Here is a 17,382-nt window from a genome sequence, read left to right as displayed (position 1 = left end):
CCCCAAATACACGTTGGACACAATTATTGACACCCCTAGAAATTATTATGAGTAAAGTATCTCTGAAGTATATTCCCACTTAATAATTATAATTATAGGCACACCGAGGTAATTCTGAACATGATGAAATTATCCTGCTATGGCTTCCTGTTTTACAGGAATGTAAATATGAGGAAAACATAGGCCAAATTCCCTGAATCGTCAATCATAATGAGTAAAATCAAAGAATATATTTCTGATGTGCAGAAAAAGATCATTTAGATTCACAATTTAGAAAGTGGCTGTAAAAAATAGCTAGAGCAGTGAACATTCCCATTTCCACCATTAGAGCAATAATTAAGAATTTCCAGAAAATTTTACAAATCTGCCTGAAAGAGGATGTGTGTCTATATCAGGGGTCCCAAAACTTTTTTCTGAGCGGGCCACATATTTTCTTTTGTTTAGTGGGGGGCCGGGTCAGTTTATAAAAGAAAATTCCATGGGCCGGACTGACTACTATTATTATTATTATTATTATTATTATTATTATTATTATTTTATTATTATTTTATTATGATTTTACCTGTATTTATTATACCTTTTAATGCTATAATAGTTTATTATTTTTTTATGCACCAGACAGACAAATTATCATTTCTTTTCAAAAGATATACAGGTGCTTCTCAGTAAATTAGAATGTCATGGAAAAGTTCATTTATTTCAGTAATTCAACTCAAATTGTGAAACTTGTGTATTAAATAAATGTAATGCATGCAGAGTGAAGTAGTTTAAGTCTTTGGTTCTTTTAATGTGATGGTTTGGCTCACATTTAACAAAAACCCACCAATTCGCTATCTCAACAAATTAGAATATGGTGACATGCCAATCAGCTAATCAACTCAAAACACCTGTAAAGGTTTCCTGAGCCTTCAAAATGGTCTCTCAGTTTGGTTCACTAGGCTACACAATCATGGGGAAGACTGCTGATCTGACAGTTGTCCAGAAGACAATCATTGACACTCTTCACAAGGAGGGTAAGCCACAAACATTGATTGCCAAAGAAGCTGGCTGTTCACAGAGTGCTGTATCCAAGCATGTTAACAGAAAGTTGAGTGTGGAAGAAAAAGATGCACAACCAACCAAGAGAACCGCAGCCTTGAGAGGCTTGTCAAGCAAAACTGATTCAAGAATTTGGGTGAACTTTGCAAGGAATGGACTGAGGCTGGGGTCAAGGCATCAAGAGCCACCACACACAGACGTGTCAAGGAATTTGTCTACAGTTGTTGTATTCCTCTTGTTAAGCCACTCCTGAACCACAGACAACGTCAAAGGCGTCTTACCTGGACTAAGGAGAAGAAGAAATGGACTGTTGCCCAGTGGTCCAAAGTCCTCTTTTCAGATGAGAGCAAGTTTTGTGTTTCATTTGGAAATCAAGGTCCTAGAGTCTGGAGGAAGCTCATAGCCCAAGTTGCTTGAAGTCCAGTGTTAAGTTTCCACAGTCTGTGATGATTTGGGGTGCAATATCATCTGCTGGTGTTGGTCCACTGTGTTTTTTGAATCACACGTCAAATTCCGCCTTTAGCATTTTCAGAGCTTCCACAGGCTTTTCAACTGGTTCTCAGCTGAAAAACTTTAGGTAACTGGGAGATGAGTGAAGTCTTGCTTTTGCACTTGTCCCACAAGCAGTGCTAGTTTCACCTCAAATGCTATTGAGTCATTTTGTCATCGCTCTGATTTTTCTAGCTGGCTCGCGCATCACCTGTTCGATCGCGATGACACATTACGTTGAATGTACCATTCTGTTGGTGAATTTAATAAATAATTAGGCTATGTTAATAACTAAGGGGAAATTTTAGTTCGAAAGCCAACCTTTATTATCAAATACGGACATGATATAAGTAAAACATATTTAAAATTACATTTTCAAAATATGTCTCTGGCATTGTTCAGAGGGCCGGTCCAAATGTGAGGGCGGGCCGTATTCGGCCCCCGGGCCTTAGTTTGGGGACCCCTGGTCTATATCATCCTAATGCACACTGAGGGGAGCCAAAGACTCTCCAAAGATCACAGCTGGAGAATTGCAGATATTAGTTGAGTCTGGGGTCAGAAAGCCGGAAAAAAAAAAATGAAACAGCCCCTACATCACAACATGTTGTTTGGGAGGATTTCAAAAAAAAAAAATTAAGAAAAGAAAATGCTCCAACCCAAGCATATTCTGTTGTCAGACACGGCTGGAACTTCAAACAGGCCTGGCTTCTATTGACAGATGGAACTGAAAAATTCGCTTTTTGGCAGTAAACACTCAAAATGGGTTTGGTGCACACAGGGATAAAAATATCCCATGTGTACAATGAAACATAATGCTGTAATTTTGATGTTCTGGGCTTATTTTTCTGCTGGAGATCCTAGACATGTTGTTTAGATCTTATAATAGTCCATGTTTGGATCTTACAACAGGACAATGATCCAAAAACAAACCTCAAAACCAACACAAAAATGGGTCACTGAGAACAAAACTAAGCTTCTGTCATGGCCAAACTAGTTCTCTGACCTGAACCCTATAGATAATGACTAGGGTGAACTGAAATGTAGAAGCACCAACATGGACCTGGAAATCTGAAGGGTCTGGAGAGATTCTAGATAAAGGAATGGTCTCTGATCTCTTGTCAGGTGTTCTCCAAACTTGTCAGGCATTATTAGAGAAAACTCAGAACTGTTATCTTGCCAAATTGAGATTTAAAAAAAAATAGAATAAAAGGTTGTCAATAATTGTGTCCAACATGCATTTGAGAAAAACATTGATTTCATAATGAGATTTTCACCCCATTTTACTTACAATACAGATTTTTACAGGCTTTTTTGGTCACATTTACCAAGGGTGTCAATAATTCTGTACACAACTGTTAACACAATTTAGCTGAAAGTTGTTGAACATTATTATACAAATAAACCAATAGGGGAGACTGGGGCTAGTTGTCACACTTTTTACTGTATAGACACACAACTTGAAGCTACAAAAAAAGTTATTGAAAAAGGACAAATCATTCATGTAACCGGACACCTGACTCGAAAGCTTACATGTTACATCTTATATGAGACATATAGCTTATTGCCTTCTGTGTTTCTACAGCCTTTGTGCCTCCATAAACACGGCAGTTTAATTGTGCACTAGTCAGAGGAAAAAACTGACTTCTCCCACAGTTTTGACCTTCTCTTTCATTTGTGTTTGGATTTATCATGTTGTGTTTGTCTTCATGTTTCCAAGAGAGAGTCCAGCTGCTCTGTTGTGGTTCCTTATGTAAAACAAGATCTGGTCCATCCTGCAGACTCTATTCTGATCTTAAGATGAGACATATATTTACACATCATATATACATCTTTACATCAATGCCAGACCTGGGCAGTTTCTGAAATCACCTCCTACACTGTCACTGCAGTTCTGTTCAGTAGATAGTTTTCATGTATTTTAGATGAACCTGCCACCTAAACAACATCCAGCATGTACATGTGGGTCACACCGTGTCATATCAGTAAAAGTAAGACAAGATTTCATTGGTTAAAAAGCTCCATTGTCTGTTGTCAATAGTGATATATGAAGCACAGCTCACACAGAAGTCACTTTCAAACCAAGCAGCTGAGCAGTGAAAGTGGTGATCCACATGATCAACATGAACACAAGCAAAATCCTCATGTGAAACTCTAGACCACATGGACTCCTTTTGAAATGACTGGATTTGGCCTGTGAAATGTTGCTGAGCTGCACTACATGTGAGCACACATTAAAGGAATAGTTCACCAAAAATGTAAATTAACTGAAAATGTGCTCACCCTCAGACCAACCAAGATTAGGATGAGTTTGTTTCTTCATCAGATTTGTAGAAATGTGTCATTCCATCAGTGTCTTACCAATGGATCCTCTGCAGTGAATGGGTACCATCAGAATGAGAGTTCAAACAGCTGATAAAAACATCACAATAATCAACAACACTCAATTGCAAGTTAACATGCAGCTTTTGTCTTCTCAATATGTTAACTGATGGACTGGAGTGGTGTGGATTTCTTATGGATTATTGTGATGTTTTGATCAGCTGTTTTGCGTGAACTATTCCTGTAAGAGGCTTGTTTTGGGCCAGAATAAAGCACAGCAAGGACTAGACCAGTTTAGACACAGCCTTCAGTGCTTGTTTCAGTGTGGAGAGCAGGGCTCGACTGGTCTGCCTGTAGTGGGACAGTTTCCCAGGCTTTCTCCGTCCCAGACTCAACAGGGTCCTGAGGGAGCCTTGCACACGTGTGTCCTGTAGCTCCCGCAAGCCCTCGGAGCGCCCTTGATACTGGCCGTGATGCTGCTCTCGACGCCCCCGCTCGCACCCACCGCTCTGATACTTTCTGTCCCTTATGAGCCCCTTGCGTGAGCTCCATGATGAAGTCCAGACTCTGAGAAGGCAAGCTGAACAAAGGCAGTTCCCTGAAGAACTCCGGCAGGACCATCACAGGGCTCTGCCCATCAAACTGAGCCAGCATGAACCTCTCTCCTGCTCGACCCAGCAGATAGTCGGCCAAAATGCAGCTCAGCGATGCATCAAAGACCTCGGAGCAAGTTGGTGACTGGACATCACCTTTTACCCACTTCTTCCTTCCCTCTTCTGGTTTCTGTTTGGCAACTCGACAGGCCCATTCCTCTGCCCGCTCGCAGGCCGCCTGGGTCAGGACCAACACCGCCTTACCTCCGCACCGTTGAACCTGGTCGAGACAGGAGTGCAGCCAGGGAACGGGACCCAGCATGCTGATCTCCGAGTGCTTCCACAGGTCCAGAGAGACACTGAAGCCCACAGCGGAGAGACTGGAGCACAGGCGGCACACCAGCTCAGTGACGGAGCAGTCGGTGTCAGGAGGACACACCAGCAGCACCTCCACACCACCCGCCGCAGCTGAAAACACATCAGCTTCAGTCACAAGAACACTACAACTACAGGAAGTGACCAGCATGAGAGGTGAGAGCATAAAGAAAACTCACGATTCACATTGTCCACCTTCAGCCATCTGGACACCCAGCCTGTTACAAAGAGAGAAGGGTTATTAGTGCTTCAGTTCACAAAAACTCACACATTCTACACAAAAAAACAAAAAATACAAATAATACACATAAATTAAAAATAATGCACATAGAATTGTTTTTTGTATTGTGACATTTTCATTACAATTGAATACATTTCTACACCTGGCTTGCGGTAATGTAAAAGAGCTGATATGTTATATTTCATGAAGTTGGGGTTTTGTGGGATGCAGTAAGGGTGGTCTGCTGGTCTGGGGTCAGTGTCTAGTGTCTAAAAACAACTAAATTGTTGTCCCCAGCTTGGAAAGGTGCCTCGAGTGGGGGGGAAGCCCAGTCTTCTTGGCCTAACTCGGGTTGACGATAGCTCTTGATGGCCCCTTTCCGTCGCTGCTGCCCTTGTGTCAATAGCCCTCTGGGGCTGGAGATAGCGTCCCCCAAAGCAGAAAATTTGACAAGCTATAGCTCGCTTGGGCCGGGGTCAAACTCTGCGCAACTCAGGTTCCCAGTAGACCTCCAGGGCAGTAGACCCTGAGTCGATAACCCCCTGGGCAGCCAAGATAAGGAAGTCCGGGTCGCTGGAAGTCGGGGGTGGTCGTGTTCGGAAGAAACCCGGGAGCCCTAACGATCCCTCCACCTCGCAAGATTTAAGCAAAAAAACTTATTCATCCACCCCCTTGGATCTACTCCTTCTACCCGGCCACAGCACACCCTCCCCACCTAGAAAAGAAGCTCTGAAGGGGTTGGAAGTCTGACCCGAGCCCAAAAATGGACTAACAACAGATCTTGCCAAAGCTCCGAGTCTGCTTGGCGACGTGACTGCCCCCGCACCTCTAGCCCCCCACGGGGCGGAGATAGAGAAGTTGAAACTTTGACCTCCTATAACTAACCCGGGCTGGGAATAAACTCTGACCCTCTATGTGACTCCTCTGACCCCAGTTGAGATACAGCCCCCCAAAGTTAAAATTTCAACAGTCCAAAACTCTGGAAGAAATTAGACCTCTGAGGGCCCTACTGGACCCAATCATCCCTAAGTCGAAAGCTCCCTAAAAAAAAATTGTGGCTTTAGACCCTTATAACTCCAGAACCAGATGGAAGTCGGGGTGGAGTAGTTGGTTTAGACCTGAAATAATCAACAAGATCTACAGGAAACAATTAAGGCGAGATACTGCAGGTGAATAGGGTAAAAAAAAAAGAACTAATAGTTATGACCTTACTTACCCACTTGATTGATTACATTGATAATTGCAAACATTTTTTGTATTACAAGTTTTCTAAAATGTTAGGTTTAAATATGCAAATGAGGCATTATTTAATGAAATAACTAATTTGCATACATTTCTACTACAAAAATCTAAGTCAGATTCAAAAAAATTTGGGTATCTCATTTCGTCATTATAAAACTATATATTTTTTTACCATATTGGGGGGAATAAACTGTTGCATAAAATCAAGCAAATCATTTATGAAAAAAACAGGATATAGACAGGAATAAAATTTAAAGTTTGGTGTGTGTAAGTGCTACTGAAGTGGAGATTTATTGCTCAGTGTTGGAAGAAAAACTAATTTTGAGAAAACAGCCTTTAAAGATATGCATTTTAATTGAAACCTATAGACACAAATAGATAAAGTGCTACAAAAGAAACACTTAACAGTGTTTTTTGGAAAACTAGTCTGAAAAAACACTTTATAAAAAAACAAAAAGCCCAAAATCTCAAACTTGATAGGTGCGTGAAAAAACTGTGTTTTTGCCTGCAGTGCCTCCCCTTAAGCATGACAACACTTCAACTCCCTCTAAGATATTCAGTTCAAGAGACTAACTATTTACTACATATTTTTCAAAAAGCTGTGAAATTATCATGATCCCTGTTGAAAAAAGCTGGTTAGGTACGTTTTGAAGCAAGGCAGCTTGTTTGAGCTGGTCCTTAGTTGGTCATTAACTGGTTTGAGCTGGTCCTGAGCTGGTTATGAGCTTGTTTAACCTGGTCATGTGCTGGTCCTAAGCAACTAGCTCCTGCTCAGGTCCAGCTTAAACCAGCTCAAACCAGCTGCCATGCTTCAAAACATACCTAACCAGCGTATGCTGGTTTTTTCAACAAGGATGTCTTTCTCCAGTTCTAAATGTGGATGTTATTGTGTAATCCGTGTTGTACTCACTCTTCAGAGTACCCTGCACTGCATAGGCTCCCAGCACTGACAGGAACACCAGCAGTGCACACAGCACCAGCGGGACACTCCAGCGAACCCTCTCCACTACAGCAGTGAAACAATGAGCTGTTATTCATCACATCACAGTCTGTATCATCTCAATGCATTATTGCTGTAGTGCTAAAGTTTTATGGCAACTACTCTCTAATCAGAACTAACGAATGTGGGTTCTTGCCTTCAAAAGGACATACTGGTCCCAGGAAACCATCCATTCCGGCTACTTTAACCTGGACAAGAAAGACAACACTGCCAGTTCCCCAAAACAAACAAGCATGTCAGCAACGAACTGCAAACATGGTGAAATACATATTAGGTACCTGCACACACAATGAAGGATGACGTGCCACATGTACAAACTCTCCTTTTAACTGCTGCAACAAAAGAAAAAAGTGTTAGAGAAGTAAACAGTTTTTCTTATACTGTAAGTCAAGCCTCGCCATATTTACTATTGCTTACGGTTTTTGTTCTTGTGATTTGAACGAACCCCTAACCCAGAATGTTAAACTTCAACATGTAACTTGTCCTTGACCATATTTAATATCTCAAGCACATTTTCGCACCCATTGTCTGTGGTCAGTCTCTATCCAGCTGTCGTTCAGGCGGGTGTGGACCTGAGATCTGCCATTGAGAGTGTGGCAGCTGCTGTCCAGTCCTGAACTCTTCCTACACAACCACAGCTGAGCCTCCAGCCTGCAGGGGGCACTGATGTTCCAGACCAGAGCTGTCTGCTTGTGACGAGTTTCAGTTTCTGACAAGGACACAGACAGGCTGGAGCCTGAGACAGCTGAGAACCAAAACAGAGCGAAACTCTCACAATGTTATAGTGTTTGCATCGACTGTATTGTCATTCCTGAGTTGAACAGTATCTGTACTAGCATGCATGACTATCAAAGAATATAATTTCCATGCTTTCCTCAGTTTGTCAAAACAACCAAAAGTCAGCCAATTTACAGTAAAGGTGCTTACAGTGGAAATCTATAGAGCCTTTGAGATGGAGGTTTTCAACTGAAACATGTATTTCCTTCAAAGAGCCTGTAAACTCCTTGATTTTTTTCAAAGGTGCAGCTAAATATTTTCAATATTTTTCAATGCCATACCTGTTTCGTTAAAAAATGGACAATACTCTGTTCGGATAAATTCTCCCCAAATCTATGCAAAAGTAAAAACAAAATACACATCAGTTAAAAAAAACGCAAAAACAATAATATTACTAGCTAATATTACATAAGTTTTTTTTTTTTTTTTTTTACATTACTTTCGCATGTTCTAGTATAAACATCACTGTATTAGCCTTTAGTCACTTATACATTAGCTTTAGGTCAGTGTTACTTATATAAATTTATTCTGTATGTTTAATATATGGTGTTTTTCTACTTATCTGTTTAATAATTCAATAATTAAACGTTTCCTTAATCCCTCCCTGTAGCTTCTATTATTCCATTGTATTACAAACACTTCTTGTCATTTATTGCATCTTTACGATAAATCACTTGTTGTATTCCACATAAGTCACTTTGTATGAAAGTGTCTGCTAAATGAATGAATGTAAAAGTAAATAAACATTTGGCGGCATTACCTCAAAGCACAGACAGGGGGTGACAGAGCTGCGTGAAATCTCAAACTCATGGCTGGCATTATTCTTTACATTAAGGAAAAGACAGACAAACAAGTTAAAACTTAAATGAACCAATTAAATGCAAATGTAATATAAAGCAGCGTGACATACCCATTCCACCTTAAGACAGCGCCCCTTCCTGTCCAGCTTCTGGCACGCGTTAAAATCCTGGTATCTCTCTTTATCTGCATTGGCCACATACAGTATTATTGCTCCTGTCACATGGTCAGTTTTCTTCTGCAGCTTTGGTGCTACTGGAAAACAAAGTCAAAGAGAGGAGTTCATAGTGGGCCATTGATGGGTCTGAGTCCAGCAACTCAATGAAAAAACTTAAAAAATAAGAAATAAATAAAAGATTCAAAGCTTCACTTGTCATTGGTCACATGATTTCCAACAACACTAGCCTCAAATCAAGGCTTCATCTGGCACGACCATTTACTCTTGGCACAAGCTTCGATGCCTTGGTTCTAATGTCACATCACTACATAGTTGTTCGGATTGCCCTTGTTTTTGTTCCTGGTTATCTGTGTTTCAGGTTCTTTGGGATGGAGTTTTCTCAAGGACCACATCTGCGAGTTTTTGGACCCAGTCTACCACATGCGCTTTCTAGACAATTCACTCAAAACCTTTAATCATGCTGTACTTAATGAACCACTAACTACACAACTATACTGTGTTGGTCCTTAAGAAACTTTTCAGCAATTTGGGGAGCACACTATCCAACTGAGAATATCCCCATTTACTATGGGGAAAATGAAAGAGGATTTGTCCCCTAAGCATTTTTTGGTGTGGAGCTATGCTATCAGCCTGCACCATCACGGCCACTGGACCTATCTCAGGGTGTTGAGACTGGCGTCTATTGTGGCGGTGTCTCGTCACAACATGGACACCACACTAGAGTCTTCAGCCTTCATGGACACTACACCAGTGTTTTTGTGTCATGAATAGGGTTGGGTACCAAACCCTGGTACCAATATGGTTAAAAAAGTTGCCATCTGGAGCTCCAAAACGGACATATAATGGATCATCACCACACATGATTAGTAGTTCATATTACTTGAGAAATGAGACCATCCGAGGAGCGTGTGAATGCAGCAATTACACCTACCGTAGCTAGTTAAACGTATTATGCTCTTTTACAAAGTTTTTTTGTTTTGGGGGTGCACTAGAACATGCTCTCATGCTTGGTGGTTCAAAAACACATTCATTTTAACATAATTTACATTATTTCAATAGCTTTCTCCCCAGGCTGGCACATATGGCTTGATTAGATCCAGGTTTAATGAAGGTCCACCTTCCGAAAAACTAGATGTGTTGTGATTAGTTAGCTGTCCCACTGCGCTGCGATTGGTGAACAGCTCAGACAGCATTTCAATCCTGCCACGCCCCTTCACAAAGCAGCAAGTTCTGTGTACAACTCCGCAAGCTAGATTAAAGTGATTTTTACATTTTAAGTATGGATATTTTTTGTACAAAAACACATTGGATCACTAAAGAAGGCTTTTACTTTGTACTAAAGCTAAACTTCCCTTGTAATGGGTAGCAAAGGGAATCGTTTCTAAATTTGTTGTCTAGCAAAAGAGAACATTATAACAGGTTTTTATTCTACAACATGAGTCAAATGCTTCACTTTTTATTGTGTTTGAATGTCTTTGTGTTTTATCATTCAAAATGTTTATATCTTCTTTTTACTAAGTTACAGTGATAGCAATCCCTTTGACCATATAAGGGATTTCCTGGAGCATCATCAGTTCTATAACTTCTGTGATACATATGTGGAATCTTTGCACAAGGGTGCCCTCTGGCTTCCACTATGAACGAAACGGACATTAAATGTAATTTAGACTAATGACTAATCCCTCCTAGTTTAGGTCATTTTTTCCAAGTATCAGTTCAGGCACTGTTTAGGCTCTGGTGCTATTTTTAAAGTATCGATTTGGCATCAATATCATAAAAACCCTAACGATTTACCCTTGTCATTAATATAGCATCTAAAGACATGTACAACAGCACATGCACAAAAAAGGCAGCAGAGATGCAAGAGTACAAACAACTGTACTGCGCATGTGTTACACTCCGCACTCATCCACAGGGATTCTGCTTTAAAAGCTGTGCGCGCACGGCTGCGCACAAGATGGAACGGAACGTGGAAAGTAAAGTATACCTGGACCTTAAGGCTACACGGGAAATCTCTAGGCGTTTTCCAGTTTGGCTGACCCACTACTAATGTGCAAGCAGATGGTTGATATTTTGTGCGTCTGGGCTGCACACATTTCTCCTGATCCTGATTCGAGGCTGCATGTCCGCTTCAAAACCTCTCAAGGCAGCAACGTCCACTACAGTACTTCCCAAGGAGAGTTTCTGAGCCCTCTGTCTGTCCTGTAATGGCCACAAAGGCAGTTCCTGAAATCTCTGCCTTTTTTATGACCAAAGAGACTATTACTAACCCCTCTGTGCTTTCTGTGACAGTTCTGGTCTCCCTGATCTCTTGCTCCACTGCACTATCCTGACCCTGGATGCTAGAAATTTACCAGTAATGTTCCACCCCTTTGCAACCCTAGTCCCTCCAGATGTGTTTGAGAACTTGCAAGTGTGAAAGAGGTACAAAAACAGTGGAGTAACATCTCACAGAAAGGCCTGGCAAATCTGGTGCCATCTATGAGGAATGAGATGCGCACCCCTTCCCCCAACCTTTGGGCAGGGACTCATTATTCCCTTTCTGTTTGTCACATGCCTATGAAACTTGTTCAGGTAATGTGTCAGTTGTTTAACTTTTATGTTTTTCTTTTTAGACAAATATTTACACAAGTTAAGAAATTAGCAGGAAAAAACAGTTGAAATTGAGAGAACATTTCTTTCTTTTTTCCGACTTTATATATATATATATATATATATATATATATTTTTTTTTTTTTTTTTTTTTTAGTTACACATACATTTTTTTTTTCAATTATAGTACTTATATAAAAAAAAAACTTTTTTTGAGATATAAAGATATTTAATTGAAAGGTTCATTTTTCTATGACTTGTTCAGCATTTGCCAAGAGTATCAACTGTGGATGATACTGTATGATATGTAAATACATTATCAATTACTGATTCAAAGGAATTTCTCGAGCCACCCAAATGATCTTTGGTGCTACCTAAGCCAATTGCCAACTAGCATAAACTTTTTAAACAAAACACTAATGTTTTCTTAGGATATATTTGTGATATGTTGCCAGGGTGTGGCACTTTATTGTTGCTGAAACAATAACCAATAAGCCAGTAACCCGTGACTTTCCCCTGAGTTGCCCTATAAGAATGAATTTTCTCTTTTGGGTAAACTTTTCCATAATTGGATTGGTGTTTGTCAGTAATGTTTGATTTTAGGGTAGCTACTGTACAGTTGCTGCTTTTTACACAAAGTTTGTTGGCATTCAGGACACACGATGCCTTGGAAATCAAACCCATGATCTTTAACTTTATTACTATCACTCTACCAGTCACGTAAACTAGACACCTGTTAACTTACCCTTACAGAAGACAGCATCTAAACTCTTGGAACACACTGAAAGAGAAAAGTGCATTGTGCCATGCATTAATGTTACAAATGTTAAGCAGTCATGTATGTGTCTCAAATACTTAGAGAAAGAGATGTGCATGTTTTATAGCATATTTACCTTCCTCTTCTGAAGGAAGAACAACATGTATTTTAGGGTTGAGGTATGAAGAATGCACTAGGACAGAACTGCCGAGCTCTGCCTTCGGTATCTCCACGACTAAAGACATCCACACCTACGGCACACACACATTAAACAATCAGCTCATCCAGGACAACACTTTGCAAAACAAAAGCAAACTCAAAAAGGTTTAAATATTAAAATCTCAGCTTGCCGAAGACTTCCCAAAATGTAAAAAATGTCTGAAGCTGAGGCTTTGAGTCTAGTCTTGAGAGAACATGCAGACTGAAAGGTATGCAAGCCTTATCTGAATACTTGAGCAGATTTAAGACAGATATGAAAGAGATTTGAAAGCTGAAATGTGGTTGCTAGAGTGTGTTCTGCTTGCTACCATTGGTATGTTATAGAGAGATCAATAGATCGACAGATAGATAGATCTGTTTGACCTGCTGTGTAGCGCTGTCATCAAATGCTGAAGAACGGACTGTGAAGCGGAGCATGCTGGAGTGGTGCTGTGAAGAGTATGTGTAACACACACGAACAGTGCTGGCAACCGTCATGTTGTGGAGGTCTTCTTGATGAGCACCTCCATGCATTTTCTCGTGGGGCTCCTCTGCCTCTTCATCTCCACTGCCATCACCTGTCACATCTTGATCTGCATCTAACACAGCGTCAACACACCTCAAGAAATAATCCTGCAGTTCAGAGAAACTCAGCCCCCAAACCTATACTGCGACGAGGTACCTGTGACTGTGACGTTCACCAGGACTTTCAGGCACAAGCTCCAGGTCTGCTGTTTTTGGCACTGCACGATGTAGGCGTCTAGACTGCTCACAGAAACATGATCATCCTCCTGAATGCAAGTAGGACCACCTAAACCAAGAAAATTAAACAACTGAGGCCGGTGAAGTGCACAGTTCTGCCCATCATGGTGAAATACAGTATGCAGCATATACTTTTGTTTTGTTACCTGATTTGACTTCACAGTGAATTATACCCTAAAGAGAAAAAAAAGTAGTCACATAACACACTAACAGAAATCATAAAAATGTTATGCATTCTAATTTTGAATTTCAATTTGAATAATGGTTAAAGGAGTAGTTCACTTTCAGAACAAAAATTTACAGATAATGTACTCAGCGCCTTGTCATCCAAGATCTTTATGTTTATCTTTCTTTAGTCAACATTTCACAAAAAACATTTCAGGATTTCTCTCCATATAGTGGACTTCTATGGTGTCCGCGAGTTTGAACTTCCAAAATGCAGTTTAAATGCAGCTTCAAAGGGCTCTAAACAATCCAAGAAGAGGATTAAGCATCTTATCTAGCAAAGCGATCGGTTATTTAAACATTTAATTTATTTTTTTAATTTATTTATTTAAAAAACATTTACAATTCATATACTTTTTAATCTCTACACAGAGCACAGAGCTAGACAAGACAAGCATTTGAGGTTAAAAAGTATGTAAATTTTTTTTTTTTTTTTTTTAGAAAATAACCAATCGTTTCGCTAGACACTTCTTTCCGCAGCTGGCATCGTTTAGAGCCATTTAAAGCTGCATTTAAACTGCATTTTTGGAGTTCAGACTTGGGGCAACATAGAAGTCCACTATATGGAGACAAATCCTGAAATGAAAAAAAAATAATAATAATCTCCTTAAAGAAAGAAAGACAAACATCTTGGATGACAAGGGGGTGAGTACATTATCTGTACATTTTTGTTTCGAAAGTGACCTAATCCTTTAATGACATATACACAGAGATACAATCTAAAATAATTATTTTTATATTACAGTATAATTTAAATAAAACAACACTGTATTACAGTTTTATGTTTGTATGAATGCAAATGTTGTGGTATTTAAGTGTTAATATGCATAGATCGTTGTAGATAACAGCAGGTCTCTGTTCGCATGCAGAAAACTACACACATGCACGCAACTCTCCACAGCAAACAAGAAAACGTTTAACTTCCTAAAACTGACACGCACCCACACACTCCATAACACACAAACACACATGCACAGACTGCCCCACAGCAAACAGCCAGATTCCCTGTAACTGTATCCATGTAGAAACATGTCTGAGCTAGAACTTTGGCGAGTCATGTGTGACACTAACTGCCAGAAAGCAGGACTGAAAAGAAAAACGGTTTGAAACCGGGTTAAAACAATTATATGTTTTTAAATATTTGTATTAATTAATTAAAAAATTGAACTGTCTAACTAGGACGACAGAGGTGTTGATCGTACTGTACCTGTCCACAGGTGAGCGCATGATCCGCGCGGAGCTCGATTCTCTCCAGCGCCCGTGTGAAGATGCACAGCGGCACAGAGACCAGCAGCAGGGTCCACACACTCATGACACTCTCACAAACACAAACACACACACACTGGATGCTGTCTGGATTCAAAATGAAACTCCACAGCTCCCACCGCACTGTTCACAAGAGACTGAAAGCGCACAGAGAAAGAGAGAGAGAGAGAGAGAGAGAGAGAGAGAGAGAGAGAGAGAGAGAGAGAGAGAGAGAGAGAGAGAGAGAGAGAGTCTGTGTTTCGCATAATCTTAAATGCCTTTTGATCTATGGCTTCTGCCCAGTTGTAATTCATTTAATTAATATTTATATTAAAAAAATACTTAAACACTATCAAATATTTAGGCAAAATCAACATATTAATGGTCTTTGTAAATGGTTTGAATCTTGTAGAAATGTATTTTTAAATAATAAATTATTTTTATTTAAAAAATTGTAGTCAACACATGTTTTACACTGAGAGGAACTGCTATTTGAAAGAATGATTCCGATAATCTACATGTAACATGTAACAACTTATTGAAAATAAATTAAAGCTATTTTGTGTATGTGTATGTATAATGTTTCATTGCAGTTTATAAATCCATTTAAAACAAGATAACACCACTGAAGAGAGAGCCTGGGAACAGATAAAGTCTAAAAAATAAAGCTCACAGATGGATGAAACAATAAAGGTATTAATTAGTAAATCAGGAACTGAATAATGAGGTCTACCTTCTGTCTTTTGTTTTGCGGGTTAGAAAAGTGAAATGGCTTACCATGTGTTCCTCAGGAGTGAGTGGTTGGAGGTGTGCGGTGAGGGGAACTCTACAGCTGTTTTACAGGGAACTGTTTGGAATAACAAATATCTTCCTACTCCACCCAACAGCAGCACATCAGCGCAAACACTTCACACTCCCATTAGCGGTTACTCAATATTTACCTCAAAAATAGTTAACTCAGATAAAACTTAGAAAATATTTATTCAATGTACGCTTAGCGGTCTAATGTAAAGTGTGACAGATTATATCTCAGTGGTGCTGTATAATAAAGGTTCCAAAAGGGTGTTTTTGCAGTGATGCCATCAGAAAAACCATTTTTGTTTTCCCAAAGAACCTTTCAGTGATCAGTTCTTAAAAGGACAATTTTGAAGAACAAATTTTTCAAATCTAAAGAACCTTTTTTCGACTATTAAGAACCTCTTCTGCACTTGAAAAGTTCCATGGATGTTCAAGGTTCTTCATGGAACCATCAATTCTGATAAAGAACCTTTATTTTTAAGAGTGTACAGTTTAACAAAAAAGCTCCTGTCATTAATTTCTTTAGATCTTTCTTTATTCATCGAACTAGGACATTACCTTAATATTTACAGTTAAATTCTTGCAGCGTTGTTGTCAGTCATGTACTGTAATGTTCAGATGGTCACGGACAGCAGTTTCATGAGTTAAATGCAAAGAATCGCACCAGTTACTAAAGTAACCTTTGTTCCCTGAGATAACAGGAATGAGCATTGTGTTCACTTAACACTTTTGATGAAACTCCGTTCTCCAAAATACTGAATTCTGTTTTGATAATGCTTGTGTAGCTGCACGAGCAAATGGCATTTCAGCCCGCCAAAATGGGCCACATCTACTTGCCTGGAATCAGTAAGACCCAGGCCATTAGGCTGGAGTCTTCAGACAAAAATGGCCTGACCACCATTAGAGACAAAGGTTGGTTAGGCAGACAAAATCCATGCCTGAAGGACAGGAATGTCCAGGTTATAAAACCTAGCAGAGGTAGTAGGTGAAGACCAGGAAGCTGCTGCAAAGATATCACCAACTGAAACTCCACTGTTTCAAGCCCAGGAAGAAGCCATACCTCTGATGGAGTGGGCCCTCACTCCAATAGGACACTGTAAGCCCACTGAGGTGTGAGCCAGCACTTTGGCATCTACTATCCAGCCTTTTAGAGCTGCCTTCAAAGCACACAAAGACCTGCTCTGATTGCAGAAACTGGCTGGAACACTCTACATATATTCTAAGAACCTGGACAAGGTGTGTACCCTTTGCTCATCATCTGAAGCAGGAAGAGATGAGACGGTAAAAACCTGTGATATGAACGGAGTATAGAGCACTTTAGGCGTATAACCATGCCTTGACTTGAGAACAACTTTTGCAGTAATAAGGCGCAAAATCAAGGCAGGAAGCACTCACCAAGAGTGGCTGCAAGATGCCTAGTCTCTTGTCCGACACTAAAACCAGCCGTAGGGCAGTCTCAAGTGTAAGGGGGTGCTAGTTGGCTGACTGTAGTGGAAGGCTTTGAAGGCCCCTAAGCTCTGTGGATAGATCGCATGTAAAGTGTGACAGAATTTGGGCTCATTGAAGACCAGTCATGCTGCTGCATTCTGAATCATTTGTAGAGATTTGATTGTGCATGATGGAAGTCCAGCTAAAAGAGCATTGCAGTAGTGTAGCCTAGAAATGACCAGGGCCTGGACAAGAAGTTGTGCAGCATGCTCCATTAGGAAGGGCGATCTATTGTGATCACTTTCCTTCTGGAATCCAGTCCGTTGATGGACGCCACAATCGCTGCAT

General features: G+C 40.2%; 1 protein-coding gene across 1 annotated transcript; it reads right to left on the bottom strand.

Annotated features, from left to right (window-relative positions):
- Positions 1-2,046: 2,046 nt before the first annotated feature.
- On the bottom strand, positions 2,047-14,942 carry LOC141287401 (interleukin-17 receptor C). Its single transcript, XM_073819552.1, has 15 exons — positions 14,771-14,942; positions 13,485-13,512; positions 13,259-13,387; positions 12,961-13,175; positions 12,515-12,629; positions 12,367-12,402; positions 8,964-9,106; positions 8,814-8,876; positions 8,335-8,386; positions 7,798-8,021; positions 7,555-7,608; positions 7,413-7,464; positions 7,187-7,282; positions 4,994-5,032; positions 2,047-4,907 (listed from the first exon to the last, which is right to left on the bottom strand). Exons 1-15 carry the CDS (start codon positions 14,873-14,875, stop codon positions 4,141-4,143), a joined length of 2,118 nt encoding a protein of 705 aa, XP_073675653.1. The 5' UTR covers positions 14,876-14,942; the 3' UTR covers positions 2,047-4,140.
- Between the last annotated feature and the right edge of the window lie 2,440 nt (positions 14,943-17,382).

This window comes from Garra rufa, chromosome 15 (genome assembly GCF_049309525.1).
Source record: "Garra rufa chromosome 15, GarRuf1.0, whole genome shotgun sequence".
NCBI lineage: Eukaryota > Metazoa > Chordata > Actinopteri > Cypriniformes > Cyprinidae > Garra > Garra rufa.
This window is presented reverse-complemented; position numbering and strand designations above follow the sequence as displayed.

Coding starts and splice junctions, on each gene's coding strand:
- LOC141287401 (XM_073819552.1), bottom strand. CDS start 14,875: ATGAGTGTGTGGACCCTGCTGCTGGTCTCTGTGCCGCTGTGCATCTTC. Junction 13,176..13,258: donor GGTGAACGTCACAGTCACAG/GTACCTCGTCGC, acceptor ACGCTGTGTTAG/ATGCAGATCAAGATGTGACA. Junction 9,107..12,366: donor AGATGCTGTCTTCTGTAAGG/GTAAGTTAACAG, acceptor TTTGTTTTCCAG/TAGCACCAAAGCTGCAGAAG.